The 15,770-nt window shown below is 48.2% G+C and overlaps 1 protein-coding gene across 1 annotated transcript; it reads left to right on the forward strand.

Moving 5' to 3' along the window:
* The first annotated feature begins 3,941 nt into the window (after positions 1 to 3,941).
* KCNJ2 (potassium inwardly rectifying channel subfamily J member 2) lies at positions 3,942 to 15,298 on the forward strand. Its single transcript, XM_080373757.1, has 2 exons — positions 3,942 to 5,729; positions 10,790 to 15,298. Exon 2 carries the CDS (start codon positions 11,006 to 11,008, stop codon positions 12,287 to 12,289), a length of 1,284 nt encoding a protein of 427 aa, XP_080229883.1. The 5' UTR covers positions 3,942 to 5,729; positions 10,790 to 11,005; the 3' UTR covers positions 12,290 to 15,298.
* The last annotated feature ends 472 nt before the right edge of the window (positions 15,299 to 15,770 follow it).

The following is a 15,770-nucleotide window of genomic DNA, read 5'->3' on the forward strand; positions in this document are numbered from 1 at the left end:
AGGCCGAAGTAGGTCTCTGCTTCATCCCTCCTCTTACAGCCACGGTGAAATGAAGCACTAGTCTGTCATTCCCCCTTCATCCTGCACAGAACACCAGAAGGTAGGTTAATTTTCTTACTTTTTTTCCCGCTAATCAGGATGCTGGTGCCAGGAAGGTTGGCAGTAAGATGCTGCAGGGGCAGAGCAGCAGAGACCACAAACCCCTCGTTACCCCTGCAGCCCTCCCCACTCTCACACCTTGTTAACAACCATTTGTAAGGTTCAGCTCATCAGACTCTGAAACTCCCACAAGGCACGGAGGTGGCGGACCCAGCCACTGCCTCTGAGCACAGTGGGCTCTGCAGATGGAGGTTTGGAAGTTGGCTGAGCACCACGTGAGCTTCTGAGCAAGTGGGTAACTGGGGTAGCAACAGCCCACAGAAGGGCACTAATTGCAAAAAAACCCTACAAATATCTACGCCCTTGAGAGCCCTCCTGTTTACATACAACATTTACATAACCAAAACTTTGCAAGTCAGAGAAAAACAAAGATGTTCTTACCCTGTTCTGTTCAGCTGAGCGTAAGCCTATCCTGATTTTAGAAAATCTGGCAGGCCAGTAACACTAGTAACTGAAGCTGTAAGGAAGAGAATGCAAGTGTAGTCACACAGTTTTGTATGTGTAAGTTGCTGGCTCTTAACCCTTTTCCTTCCAGGAATTGTCAAGTTCCCTATGTCAGCTCCATAGGCATGTTCTCACCACCTTGGCAAGTTTTATTAACCATTAACTCCCTTTCCCTTGGGATATCCAGAGAACGGGAACTATGGCAGATCACTAGATAACTTGGAGATTAATAGGAAAATATTAGCCTTCTTAATATGCGATTGCTTGGTCGGTTTTATCACTTACGCGATTGTCCTTCTCATTGATCCGAACATACGTTCCCCACTGCTGCCTTTGAGGACAAATTGCCACAGCTGAGTGATGGCTGGGCAGGGACAAATGCAGAATATGGCCATGTCACAAACCCCGCCTGATGTCCCGCAAGGTCATTGCATTTCTGAAAGATTATCCACAAACCTATATTGTGAAAATAGATCACTAAACGGCAACACAACTGCCTTGCTACAGCAAGGCTTCTAGAAAGCAAAGGCTGTGCAAGGTGTACATGAAATAACAGATTAACATTTCCTAATTACTGTAAGGCCTTTGACCCTGCAGAGGTAAGCAGGTGTTGCGAGCCGAGAGAGCTCGCTTTTTAGCAACAGGCATTGATTGTATTTTATTAGGTCTGAAAGTTTAGCTGGAAATTAAAGATCCTTTAATTTAGGCATCTTATTTTATTGAGAATTGAGCGACGTGGAATATAGCTGTTGGAAATAAGTTTTCTTTGGCAGAACTTCCTGGGTTGCTGTTGGATTGTTAGTTATGTACAGTGACTGTTAGCTATGGATTACTGTTTATAATTCATTATTTCCAGATTTCTTCACCTTGCTTCCCACACCCACCACCTGCAGTAGCAAAGACTGAAAGTATGTACTGTTTTCCCCCAAAATTTAGTCAGTGGCTGGTGATTTGACATTAGAATAAGACTAAATCTGACAGCCTGAAATCTTAAGCAAAGATTTTGGACACAAAGTATCTGGGAAAGAAAGAGAGAGAGAAAAAAAAAAAGCAAATGGTGTGTGAGTTCCACTATTCTCAGCTATATAAACCAACTCAATTTCCTATGTCATATTTCACCCTTTCTATGAACAAACACGTTATTATCCAAAATAACTGTGTCACTGGCTGCACATCTGTACATCCTATTTGCTTGCAAAGTACGAACTCTATTTATTTGCTCTCTCAAGTCTTATCAAACATGTAACCGACTCTCTGTGGAACTTTCATTGGATTTACCCATTCCTTCTATTACCACTGTGGCTTCATTTTTCCTTGGGGATCCCAGCATTAGACCTATAAAGATCCAGTTAATGTCTAAACCCCAGGGGTTTGCTGTGAATGGGGAAACCACCTTTTCCTGATGAATATTTTCCAGTTGACTTAACAGTTAGAGAAGAAAGGCTAACTTATGCCAGTTTACATGCATGGAAATGGTGAGGCAAAAAAAAAAAAAAAAAAAATAAAAATGCCCAATGCGTTATTTATGGCACTTCTTCTCATCTTGTGGAAACCGACTGCTTTGATTCTACCAGACCGTGTTTTCTTTGCAAGTACAATACAATTAAGCTATTTTCAGCTGGCAATAAAATCCTTGAGAACCAAAGCAGATTTGGCCACTTTAAGAGATGAAGACTAATGCAATCTGATAATTAGGTCATTTCACTGCCAAGACAGAAAAAAGCAATTTAATAACATCTCCCATGCAGTAAGACAAGGGCTAAAGCCTCTGGTCCCAGCTGGCAAGGACTATGCTGCAATACAACCTCACATTTACTTCCACAGGGTATCTGCAGATCCCTGCAAGACTGAGGAGCAGGGTGGCTGTGACGGGCAAAGGCGAGGACTGTGCCGGGAAGCAGAAAATATGGGGAGAAAAAGCCCCTTCTTCCACTGATGTGGCCTCGCTGAAATCTAAGAAAAGCATTCTGCCTCTTTGGTGGCTCCTTCTGTTACACCTTTTACACTGGTATGAAAAGTGAATGTCCTGCCTTCCCAGAGCTGCTCTTACCCCTCGGCACCGTTGCTTCTGCAGGTAGCAGATCTCGTCTTGAAAACTCCTCAGACTACAACCATTTCACATAGCTCTTCTAATATTTCAGTCAGGAGGCTCTGCAGTGAGGCAGTAAGAGACTTCTGTAGCTGGGCGACATCAAATTAGAAAACCATTCATTGAGAGAAGGAAAACAAACCCTCACTCACTCTTGAGGGTTAAGTTTTCAGCTGTCTCTCACCCTTCTTTGTCCTGGCTTGTTGCAACAGGAAAGGGTTTTTTAGAAACTTTTCTTGTAACTTCAACTTCCCTGTTTCGGTGGTTTGGAAGTACTTCTCTTGCTGAAGTCCATGCAGCGGAGAGACAGCTTTGTTACCGTTCTCGCTATCTGTATAATAGATTAGAATCGATATTTCATTCTAAGAAGAGCTTTCTGGGCAGGACTGGCCGACTTTAAGCAAGCTGTAAAATAGCCATGATGTATATGCTTTACCCTTCCTCAGGATGAAGTGCTAAATGGCTTGACCTGCAAGTCTGTACTGCTGTGAATAAGTCTTACTCATATCAGCGGATCTGGGGTCTGTGGGTCTAGTAAGTCTGTAGTCTTTATCAGTCGGTTTGCATGAGTAAAGGCTGAGTAAGAGTCTACGAGGTCAGGCTGTAATATCTTGTGGACATTGTGCAGAGATTTGCTGAATCGACCCCCCAGCAAACCGTGTGTATTCTTAGCAGAGCATCTCTTAATAGTAACAGATCACAGCTCTACTTTATTTCGCTTACATATAGATGAGCACATACTTCTTCAAGGTGAGTCAAATTGTTGCTATTTCAGCTGTTGGTAGGACATGTACACTCAGAGGAATGAAGGATTTTTTTTCCCTCTGATATAGGTACATAAACTGCAGCATTTGTGCCTATGGGTTTCAGATCCTGAGGATTTAATAATCTTCATCTTACTGAATTAATAAAATAATTGCAGCCATTCCCTCTCACAGATTTTTTACTCCAGATTCGTCATTCATAAGAAACTGAACTGTGTTATAGCACTTTTCTTTCACTTAAAAATGAACAGAATCACCCAAGAATAACTTATAAACAGTATGATTGCCTAATGTGCCGCATTGCTCAATGTACACAAGCACTTGCCTTTTCCATCCCTCTCCCCATCATGCACATTCTGCTTATCCTGCTCACATAACACCAGGGGCTTTTAAAACCAGCTGCATTTGGCCACTGTATTTGTTGCTGCAACAATGCGGCGCTTCCTCATTTGGAGTATAGGGAACCCGGCAAATACTGGAAGCAACAGCAACGGCAGTTGGTGGAAATAGTTAGGCAGCAATGCCAGGAGTGTGCTCTTAAAGCCGATACTCCACGAGAAAACATTTGGGCAAAGCATTTTCACCGAGTGTTTAAAGACAGCTACTGTCAAGAGTTGTAAACTTACAAAACGAATGAGGAGGAGGAGGAGGAGGAGGACAGTTTAAGCAACTACGGGTGACCGCAGGCACTGGCATTGCTGTGAAAGCAGGGAATCGTATTGAAAGCCTGTTCTGGCCGTTGTAAGGAAGCTCCTGGAGGAGAGTGGCTGACCCACTGGGACCAGCCTGTTCCTCAGCAGCTCCAGGCAGAAGACCTGCCTGCTGATTAATGCCGCCTTGCCCCCAAAGCATCCCCAGCACCCGTTTTCGGGGTGTCGCAGAGGCTCCCCGTCGCAGTCCTGGGTGCAATTCAAGGTGTTCACGCCAATTGTTCCAGCTGCCTGTGGTTGGCCACCCTTGCATCCAGCAGCCACCTTCATTCCCAGTTTTCCAGCACCCACGCAGGGCTCCCTGCTGCATTTCAGCTGCTGGCACTGAGGGTCTCAGCTGGCGAGGGCAGCGGCCACCTGCCTCCGAACCTGCCATCCCTGCGCTGCCCATCGGAGAGGGAGGCTGGCAAACCTCGCGGCGTGCTTACAAGGCCGGGTTTGTTCCTGCAAGGCTCCCAGCCAGACGTTTCATCCTTATTTTCTTTGTCTTAGGCCATGTCCGCTGTAGAGAGGACAAGCTATTAAAAATCATCCCGATTTCTGAGTATTGCAACAACGGCCACTCAGCCTGCTGAGTGAGCTGCCACAGGTGATCCAGAAAACAAAGAAATGGATCCTCCGTGCTGCAGCCGGGCAAATACTTCCCTGGCTTCCAGCTTTGCTCTGAAAGAGCTTAGTCCAGGGATGAAAGGTGTTGTTTGGGAAGGGACGTTTGAGTGGGGTTGGAGGAAGGGTGTTAATCCGGCTGCTGAGCTGTGGGGTGCTGGACTCGCTCCTGGTGCGTGTCAGGGGCCACGTTGGGGAGGGGACCCCCCGCACGTCGGCCCTTCCCAGCGCTCAAACAAGGGATGGGACAAAAGGGACCAAACTTGGCTCTCCCGGGTGTTTTTCCGCTACACGTGCCCCCCATCCCCGAGGAGAAAACGGGAGCGAGCAGCCCACCGACCCCACGGGGACCTCCGCGGGGTCCCGGCCGTGTCCTGCCCGAGCCCTGCTGTCCGGGGGGCGCTGGCGGGCGCGGGGGGGCGCTGGGGGAGGGGATGCCCTGGCAGGTGCTGGACCCCCGCTGGCGCAGCCGGAGAGCGCAGCCCGAGCCCAGCCCCGGGCAGCCCCGTCGCCTCCCCGCGGGTCCCCCCCGCCCCTCCCCCAGGTCCCCCCTCCGGCCCGGCGGGTCCCCCCGGCCCCTCCCCGCGGGTCCCCCCGGCCGCCCCCCGGCGGGTCTCCCCCGCCCCCCCGGCCCGGCGGGGCAGCCCCGGGCCCCCTCCCCGCGGGTCCCCCCCGGCCCGGCGGGGCAGCCCCGTCCCCGCCGCAGCCCCCGGTCCCCCCGCCCCGCCCCCCGCCCGCCATTGGCGCGGCGCAGCGCGGGGGCGGGGCCGGCGGGGCCGCTATTAAACATCACATGGCAGCCGCGGCGCGGGGCAGCGGCTCATCGAGTGCCTGAGCGCGGCGCGGGGCGGTGGCGGGCACCGGGCACCGGGCACCCCGGGACTGGCTTGTGCGTCCCCCCGGCTGCGGGATCTTACCCCTTGGAACTCCACGGGCACCCTGCAGGGGCAGCGGCAGGTAAGCGGCGCCTTCTCTCTCCATCGCCTCGGGACGCGCAGCCAGCTCGCCTCCAGGTGCCGCCGCGGCTGGCGGGGGCAGGGGGATGCGCCCCAGCTCGGGGGGCGGCTACAGTGTCCCCGGGTCCCCCCCCGGCTCGGCTTTCGGTGCCGCTGACTGTGCTGCACGCCCGGGCACAGCCCTTCCGAGGGGGAACTCCTGCCTTTCTCATGCACCGTCCCCGAGCTATTCTCGGTGCCTAAAATAATTAGATAGGTATGCTGCGAACACTCGGGCATCTGCTTGCAGCATCTGTTTGTGTTCATAACTTTCCATGCACCAGCTGCTTCCCCCCTGCCCGCCCCGGGATGTTTTATTCTGGGGAAGGGCTGGAAGTTTGCATGACAACTCGGCGTCGCAGCAGTAGCACCGCTCCATCCCTTTCCATTCTTCTCGCCTGTTGTTTCCTGTACAAGAGAGGTCAAAAGCATCAAGTCTTCGAGATCAGATGCGTGTTTTTGAAAGGAGCGTCCGAAATGTTTTATCGGGGTGTGAAATGAACCTGTAACTTCATTCATTGGCATTCTGGAAACGGTGTGTGTGTGTGTGTGTGTTATTTTTAATCATCCTGCCAAAAAAATAGGAAGAAAGCAAAAAACCCCAAACCCAAACAAAAACAAACCTTGCAGCTGGGGAGCTTGTGAAGAGACTGTATTGTTTCAACTTAGTTCATGACAGTGAAAGGAAAAAATACTGATAAGGAATGGCAGATTTATTCGCAGGCTTGGGCGACTGCTTTGTCATCTCCCTGGGGCGGGGGGAGCTGGGGACCCACAGGTGGCCTGGGCTGAGCCAGCACCCCCAGCGCTCTGCCCCCTGCCCGTCGCCACCCCCAGCCCGCAGGCAGCCCGCACTTGTTTCTGTGTTCCAGCCTTACCTTTACACTTGTTTGCTTTTCCATCCTCACAGCCGGTGCATCAAGTACACCCCCTGGTGATGACTATTCCACTTGTAGTTATTTTGTCATCAGCTAGAAATATCCTGAACCCGTCTCCTTCGCAGGACAGCAGATGCAAACACCACTTGTCCTTTCCTTTCTCCTATTTCTTCGCACCCATTTCCCTACATCATCTGCTCTTTTTTTTTTTTTTTTTTTTTTTTTTTTTCCCTTCCCCACCGCCTGAGCGTGAAGGACAGATCCTTCTCCTGAAGGCAGCTCAGCACTTTGTGTAACTTGAGTCCTACCCAAACCAGTGGAGAAGCCCTGGGGAATGACTTTTAAGTAATGCAGGGGTCTGGAGAAAGGTTACAGGGGTGGTTGTGCCCAGCAGCGAGGGAGCTGGGGCTGTGGGAACAGGCTTCGCTGGGGCGAGCAGCTCCTTTGTTCTGCGTGCCGAGGGCAGCAGGGGAAGGCGCTTGGTGAAGGTGGTGCTGTGCTCTCTTAGCAACATGTGCCCGGCTGGCTGCACGGCTGTGTGGCGTCAGCCTGGGAATAACTGCTCCAATGCTCATTAGTGCTTCTCTCTCAACACCCCCCCGCTCTTTTTGCACTTCAGAGTTTTTGCTCAGCGTTAAACCTTCTGCACAGAACCCCCTTGGAGCTGTTGCGGAGTTTCGACGCGTGATGTTAATGTCTTTGGGGGGGGAGGTCTTGAAGGGGATGCTTGCTGAGGGGGAAAGTGAGGGTTTGGGCTCCTCATCGTGGCATTTCCACAAACGTTGTTTCAGAAATGCTGCAGATGCAGCACAGCCCTGTGTTCCTCTCCTCCTCCAAGCATCCCCTTGCAGCAGAGCAAGCCTGGGGCTCTCCCATCCCATCTCATCCCTTCCCGGTAATGCTGGGTCCGTGCCTGTGCTGGTAATTACAAGCTGCTTTGCTCTAATCTGGTGTTCTCTTCCAGGAGGAAAGGTAGCTTGAATTAATCACAATAACACACCTAGTGATCATTGAATTTGCAGCTGCGTGTGTGTGTCTGGGTGCAGTGCGTTGGGCCCGATTATACAAAGATTTGGGGTGGTTGGTGGGTACTGCGTTGGCTTCTTTTGCCCAGCGAGGATTGCGGGGCTGGTCCCACACTACCTTGGCATCTTTAGTGCCACTAATATCTGATAATGGGGTGGGGGGGCAGCAAACTTGTTTTGCCTTTGAGCAGCAGGTGGATTAGGAAAACAAGAACCATTAGATTTTCATGCTAGTTTGATTGTTTCTGGGATTTGGGGGGAACCTCTGCTGAAGCTAGCTGTGAAAGTCAGGGTGAACACCCATCAGGCAGCTGGAGGATCTACCGGGTGTTCGACAGAGCCTGCGCTGCCGGGCGGGAGCACAGTCAAACCTGCCGTGTTGCCCTGGCCAGTCCCTGCTCACGGTGCTGGTGGTGCCACCATCCCTGGCACCCTCCACGCACTCGCGAGGAAGAGAGGCAGTTTGTGCTGTAAAAGAGAGAAGACAACTCTGCCGCGGCACAGCATGCCAGGGCTTTGTTGTCTAAACTTCAGGCAGTCTGTAAAGGTCGAAGAGGGTGGCCCCAGGCACAGCCCGGGAGTTTAAAGATCCTCAGAGCCAAATTGGTGCAGGTTCGCTGCCAAGGGCTGAGTGCCGCTGCCAAGGGCTGAGTGCCGACAGCTTGGGGCTAGGAGGGAGAAATGCTGCACCAGGTACAGCAGGCAGAAGGTGCTCAGCCATTCAGAGCAGGAATATGACGATGTATGATACATAATTTGGGTCCAAAACTTCTGAATGCAGCCAGCGGCGAGCTGGTGTTAGGATTTCAGTGATTTGTGGAATTCAAACAAATGTCCTCAGGTCAAGACTTTTGCAGGGGGAAGCTGCACATTCAGACACTTGAGACTTCACAGCTTATCTTTCCCTCCACCGCAAGTCTTCCTCTAAAATCCAAAAGACAATGCCGGGGGAGGGGGAACACCTTCAAAATAAACTTTCCTAGGCTGTGTGTTTCCATCAGCTTGAAAGAAAACAGACTTTGAATGTGGAAGTCGAACACGACTATGATTATAGGATGTGGTTTATAAAAGTGATCTATTTGCAGACCAATGCAATGGTTTTCCAAGAAGTTTTTTGTGCAGAATGTATTAATAGCAGTTTCGCTTCCCCGCCCCCCCTCCCCTGCTGTGTTCAGGTTTCAGCCCAAAAAATTAAGTGAACATTAGAAGAATACCTTTGTGTTTTTGAGAATAATATCCTGATGGGAATGAGAAACCCCATGATCCAAAAGGCGTGAAGGGGAAAAAGGTGTGTAAAGCCTTTACACAGTGTAGGCAAGATGGTCAGATAGGGAAGAGGGCAGATGCACCATAAACCTGCATTGCTGGGAGCCGCACTGAAAACTGGGCATTACCGAACCTACCAAAAGCTGCCAAAATGTCTTGTACGGTGCTGAAGTCACAGATGACTAATCTCGGCAAGTAGGCACTGGGACGCATTCTTGCACAACAAACAGAAATGAGGAAAAAAGAGAAGGTAAAAGTAAATGCTTAAGAGATTCTAGAGGGAAAACCAGCCTGTGTGCCACTGTGAGCACGGTGTTTTCTGTTTGTCACCTGCTCTTCTCCTAACAAGTGCTGCTGACCTCAAACCCTTGTAATGTGGCTGAAGGATGTGGGGGGGGTGAGGAGCTGTTTGAAATCTCTCAGGTTTTTGGAACCCCTCTGCAGGGCGTTAGGGGCTGCTTTGGGGAAAGGAGATGAACTCTTACCTGCAGCTGCTGTCAGACGGGTGTCAGAGGAAGAGGCACAGAGTACAGAAGCCGCTTTGTGGGCAGAGGTCGTGCTCCTTGGTGGCTGCAGATTTGTTGGGTTTTGGACAAACTCAGATGAGTTTTGATAATACTGATTTATGAAGAGCATCGTGATTTAATCCCTCGCTGCTGTAAATGGTACTGAAGTCTCCTCTCCTACGCCAAACGGGCAGCAGACATTCCCTATCACTCGGTTTTAGTTTTATTTCCTCCATGGGGTGCACATGTGGATGGAGCCGTTGCATTAATGCATCTCTTCTCCTCTGCAGTATTTCAGTTACATTTCCTGATATACAGTACATGACTTAATGGGTGACGCACTTGTTAAAAGCTTAACCTGGGTCTAAGCCAGACCTCCCTGAAACAAGTTTGGTGGCTTCTACCCTCAGGAAGAAGCTTTTGTAGCCTCTCGGCTGAGTCTTAATTGCTGACATTTAAGACCCACAGGATGATCAGAACCGTTACCCATGGGAGATGGAACTGGCTGCCTCGGGCTCCCGAGGGGAAGGTGCTGGTCCTTGCTACCAAAGGTATTAGGAAGACCCTCGGCCAGTGCTACTCCATCATAGCCTTTTGCTAGTTGCATTAGGAGCAGATGAGTGTCTTGCAAGGTTTAGTTTGCTTCCTATAATTTAAGCCAAATGTAAGCATAAAAAAACACACAGAACCCAGTGAGTCTGGAGTTAGAGGAACTAATGCAGCCCTTATTCCTGCCATTTGCAGAGACTACACAACTCTTTTTCTTTTTCTTTTTTCTTTTTTTTTTTTTTTTTTTTTTTTTTTCCCCCCAGTTTAATTAAAACAAAGTTATATGCAATGTGAAGTCATGGAAATCCCTGACACTTGCATTTTCCAAGTTTATTGCTTTTCTCAGGTCACATCATCTTCCCTTTTGCACGGTCCTTTCTTTATCATAGGTAAAACAGTCCAGGAGTGACAAATTGTATGTCATGAAAAACTGCTTCAGTCCTTATATTTGAACAGATGGATGTCAGGGCTAATTGTTTGTTTCAAAATAAACAGAAAACACAGTTGTAAGTATTAGATAGGTTCTTTGCACATCTGGCTTTAAAGTGAATATTGCCTAGAGACTTGTGTGACACTGTCACTGCAGGGCTGTCACTTAGGAAGGGTGATGCCTTTGTACTAATGATGTCACTTCTGTCAATACACAGCTGCGCACATCGTGCATTCCAGAAAATGCTGCTGTTAAGAGTAAGGAAACTTCCTGCAGGTCCATTGGAGTAATTGTACTTGATTCTTTCAGGTTTGATTCCTTACCCTGTTCCTCCAGGATCTAACACAATGTTTCTTTTTCTCTTGCAGACCATGCCCTCTCTATGACGGTTACTTGCTAAGCTAACTCTGCATGCCAGAAGACTGTCCTTGGTTGATCCAAGGGCTTTTGGGGACTCCGGCCTCTCCCCAGTTTTTCTGTGTGTGTGTGTTCCTCTAGAACTTTCAAAACTGTTTCTCCAAAGGGTTTTGCAGAAACTTAGACTGTTTTCTAAAGCAGAAGCACCTCAGTCCACAGCAGTAGTGATGGGCAGCGTGCGAACCAACCGCTACAGCATCGTGTCTTCAGAAGAGGACGGCATGAAGCTGGCAACCATGGCTGTTGCCAACGGTTTTGGGAATGGAAAGAGTAAGGTACACACCAGGCAGCAGTGCAGGAGCCGCTTTGTCAAAAAAGATGGCCACTGCAACGTCCAGTTCATTAACGTGGGTGAGAAGGGACAGCGATACCTGGCAGACATCTTCACCACTTGTGTGGACATCCGCTGGAGGTGGATGCTAGTTATCTTCTGCCTGACTTTCATCCTCTCCTGGCTTTTTTTTGGCTGTGTGTTTTGGTTGATTGCACTGTTGCATGGGGATCTGGAGAATCAAGAAAATAGCAAACCTTGTGTCTCTCAAGTGAGCAGCTTCACCGCAGCCTTCCTGTTCTCCATCGAGACCCAGACCACGATCGGCTATGGCTTCAGGTGTGTCACAGACGAGTGCCCCATCGCAGTTTTCATGGTGGTTTTCCAGTCTATAGTGGGCTGCATCATTGATGCCTTCATCATTGGTGCTGTCATGGCAAAGATGGCTAAGCCAAAAAAGAGAAATGAAACTCTAGTCTTCAGCCACAATGCCGTGGTGGCCATGAGAGATGGAAAGCTGTGTCTGATGTGGCGTGTGGGAAACCTGAGGAAAAGCCACTTGGTGGAGGCACATGTGCGAGCACAGCTCCTCAAATCCAGGATCACGTCAGAAGGGGAGTACATCCCCTTGGATCAAATAGACATCAATGTAGGGTTTGACAGCGGGATAGACCGCATATTCCTGGTCTCCCCAATTACGATAGTACACGAGATAGATGAAGACAGTCCTTTGTATGACTTGAGCAAACAAGACATGGACAATGCTGACTTTGAAATTGTAGTAATATTAGAGGGCATGGTGGAAGCTACCGCCATGACTACCCAGTGCCGTAGCTCATATCTGGCAAATGAAATCCTCTGGGGCCACCGCTACGAGCCTGTACTCTTTGAAGAGAAAAACTACTACAAAGTGGACTACTCAAGGTTCCACAAAACATACGAAGTGCCCAACACACCCATCTGTAGTGCCAGAGACTTAGCAGAAAAGAAATACATTCTCTCTAATGCAAACTCCTTTTGCTACGAGAACGAAGTGGCCCTCACCAGCAAAGAGGAGGACGAGATTGACACGGGGGTGCCTGAGAGCATGAGCACAGACACCCACCCGGACATGGACCACCACAACCAAGCAGGGGTGCCTCTAGAGCCACGGCCGCTACGGCGGGAGTCGGAAATATGAGTGACAAATTCTTCCTCTCTCTTTTGGTTGAAAGGAAAAAAAAAAGAAAGGAAAGAAATACATCTATCGGTCAAAGGCACGTTGACCTGAGAAGTTGGCCCAGAACAGTTTTCAGACAACGGTACTGTTGAAGAGTGGGGTGAAGGCAAGCAGACCTGAGAAACCCAGGCTGGTTTTAGGGCTGTCCTCAGAGGAGGGACGACAGAAAATGAACTCTAAACACAAAGCACTAAACATGTCTAAGTATGAACAGAAGGCACATATGTTGTAGAATAAATTATGTATATATTTTTTTACAAAACTTGAACTTGCAGGCAAGCTTTGGTTGGGTTATTATTATTTTTTTTTTCAACTTTTTCCAGAATGCTTCTCTCTAGGGAACAAGAATGTTTTTAATGGCATAACAAAGGCAAGAATCTGCCTTATTATTATTATTATAATTATTTTTTAAAAAGCTGCTGCTAACTACATGAACACAAATGGTTATTTTTGTTGCAGTGTAGTTTTTATTTTCTCTTGTGTAATTTAAAAAAAAAAAAAGTCAGTGTTGAACTTTTTGGGTTGAAAAGCTGGTGATCACTTCAGAGAGGCCGACATTGTCAGAAAGTCTAAACTCCTTTTGAAGGCCAGTAGTTTGATAGTTAGAATCAATTTCTCTCTTTCCAATTACATAAGGGGCATTATGTAATATCAGGCCAATCCGTAGCCTCCAGCAAAATTATGATTTTTGGGGGGAGAATTTAATTCTCTGTCTAAAGGAAAAATGAGAAATAAAAAATATATATACATAGAAAAAGTACTAAGTTAAAACTACCTAAATGTATACCAAAGAAAATGCACAGTTTTGCACAGCGGAGTTTATCTAAAAAAAGAAAAAAAAAAAAAGAAAAAAAAAAACCCAGGCTGCTTTAAACAAAAAAGATTTCAAACCTCAGACACTTTTTTTTTGGTTTGTTTGGTTTTTTTTTTCTTTTTTCTTTTTTTTTTTCTTTTTTTTTTTTCTTCTCTTTTCTTTTTAAGACCTTTATTTTGCACCTTATTCTAAAAGCTTAAGATTCAGATCTCAAGTGAGCTAGGACTCCTCCCCTTTCCCCCTGCTCTTCCATGGGGAAATAAATTCCCTTCCTTTCTGTAAGGAGAAGTGCAGTGGGGGGAAAGCAAACAGCTGCCCTCCCGCTCGCTGCGGCAGAAGGTCAAGTGTCAGTGCAGGCATTCCCAACGCGGCGCTAGAGCCCAGCGCCACCGCAGCCTCCCGGAACCGAGCCAACCTCGCCACGCTGCCGGCGCCGAGCCCCTTGGCTGTGGTACCGCTCCGGCCTCACCAGGCACGGGCGAAGCTGCCGGTCCATGCACGAGGCTCGCTGCTGGAGCAGGCGTTTGGGCACCGATGAACTGAGCAGTAGAGAAATCCCTGGGAAGAGGTTTTTGGAAGAGGAAGGGAGAGGGTAACGGAGAGGAAATAGAAAACAACTTTTAGGAGCCAGCATTTGGGAATGGCACAGGGATTGTAGCGTTTTGGGGGGAAAATGCTTCTCTTCAGCAGGGTGAGGGTGTCAGAAAAAAGTCTATTTTCCATCTCATTTAGAGAGGGATTACGTGGGGAGGATGAGGCTGCAAGGTGTGGTCCATCTCCTGCCTCCCCTCCCTGGCAAACGCCAGCTGAGCGGCCAGCGGCTGGGACGCATTGCCCAGCTCCGAGTGGATTTTGTGACCTTCAGCCAAGCTCTTGCTCTGGTGGCATTTTGACTCCTTCACCCAGGCGGCTTGAAATTCTCTGTGCCTCTAAGATCAAGGAGACGGCGAACCTGCACTTCACGCCCGCTCCCCACGGAGCCGGCGGAGGGGTGTGGGGGGGGACGATAAACCTAGTCAACTCTCGCAGTATTGGATCACTCTATGCCATTAAAAAACAGCTTGTTCTAGGTCTAATGTCTTCTGCAAACAGATAATCTGTGAAGGCCTCTGGCCCCTTCCAGCCCTGCCTGAAAGAAATGCCTGCAACGAGAAATGGTTTCTGATAAGATGCTATCTACGGTGGGTGGGTTCGAAACTGTGGAAATTTGACATTGTAAACACGGATTTGGCTACTAGAGGAGGCAGATGATGAAGTGTAAGTCCTAAGGCTTTTGCTGGGGTGGGGGGACGTAAAAGAAACTAAAGGTTGAACATGTCAAGGCGATTTGATTGCAGTTTCTGGGTCAACAGTAGTGAAGGCAACTGAGTGCTGCTAGTGCTGCTATCGTGATATTCTTGTACAAGAAAAAAACAACACTAAACCAAAGAGTATTCAGTGGAAAAGAGCGTGCATGAGAGCACAATGGGGAAGGGATGGAAAAGGGAGGCTGACCAGGAGAAAGGGGTCCTGTTCTCCAGGCCAGCATCCCCCAGGTGCACAGTGCTCCCACTAAATGATACTTGAGATAATTGAGGGAGGGATGAGAGACGGGGGACGGGAAATGCAGGATTCAGCTTGTTTCTTTACAGCAAAAGAAATTCAGAGGGGAAATAAAACCCAATCTCCTCCCCCTTAACATTTCTGGTGCAGAGGTTTTGGGTTTGGGGTTTTTTGTTTTGTTTTGTTTTGTTTTTCAAGTCAGTTTTTCAGAAATATTTTTAAAATGTACATTTTATAAAGTTTATCAAGTATTTTCATATTTAAAGCCAAATGTAAATAGAAGTCTGTAAAGGAGGACAAGGAGAAGAAGAAAAAGAAAAGGCCACAAAAAGTATAAATTCTGCTCGGCAGTCTCAGCTAGCTAGTACCTAGATGCTACCGGTTAGCATGATTTTTAGCAAATACGTGCAAGCCTTATAGGATTCCTAATGCTATGAACTTCTCTTTATTTATTTTTAAGCATGGACTTTTAATTTGAAAACATGTTCTAGTTACTGGCATTTTTAAAAGTTACCAGCTTTCTGAGTGCTAGTCTTGTCAAGGATGTGCATTGAGGTAATCCATTACACTCTCTGCCGCATTTTCTTTTTTTTTTTTTTTTTTTCTTTTCTTTTTTAACAACCCTTTGTCTTTGCCGACTGAATCTTACATTGCAGAACTGCACTCAGCCTCTGGCTCCGGGAAGCTGCTAGAAAGAGACCTGCAATGTAGACTCCATGGTACCCTTGCCCCTTGTCTGTCATTTCTGTGTTTCTCAACGCGCCGTGGTAAGCCCGGTATAGGACAGACTATTGTAGCACACTTCTACAGCAGCAAATTGAGTTAGTCGTTTTAAAAAAATGCTGTTATTTTGTAAAGGACTACAGAGTGACTGACAGTGTTTCTTCAGTTCCCGATGATCCTGGGCCACGCTGATGCTTAATTAGGGGCCCTTTAAACTGACTGAGCTCTACCCGCAGGCTCCAACGGGCGTTTGGCCTCTTTAGCACGGATGGAGTTGGCTCAGCTGGCTCGCACAGAAGGTTTATACTGTATTTCGCTTAGGGTCTGGGGGGGAATATGTTATTTCTGCCCTTCCCTGAAAAT

The sequence above is a fragment of the Falco punctatus genome (assembly GCF_963210335.1).
Source record: "Falco punctatus genome assembly, chromosome: 1".
NCBI lineage: Eukaryota > Metazoa > Chordata > Aves > Falconiformes > Falconidae > Falco > Falco punctatus.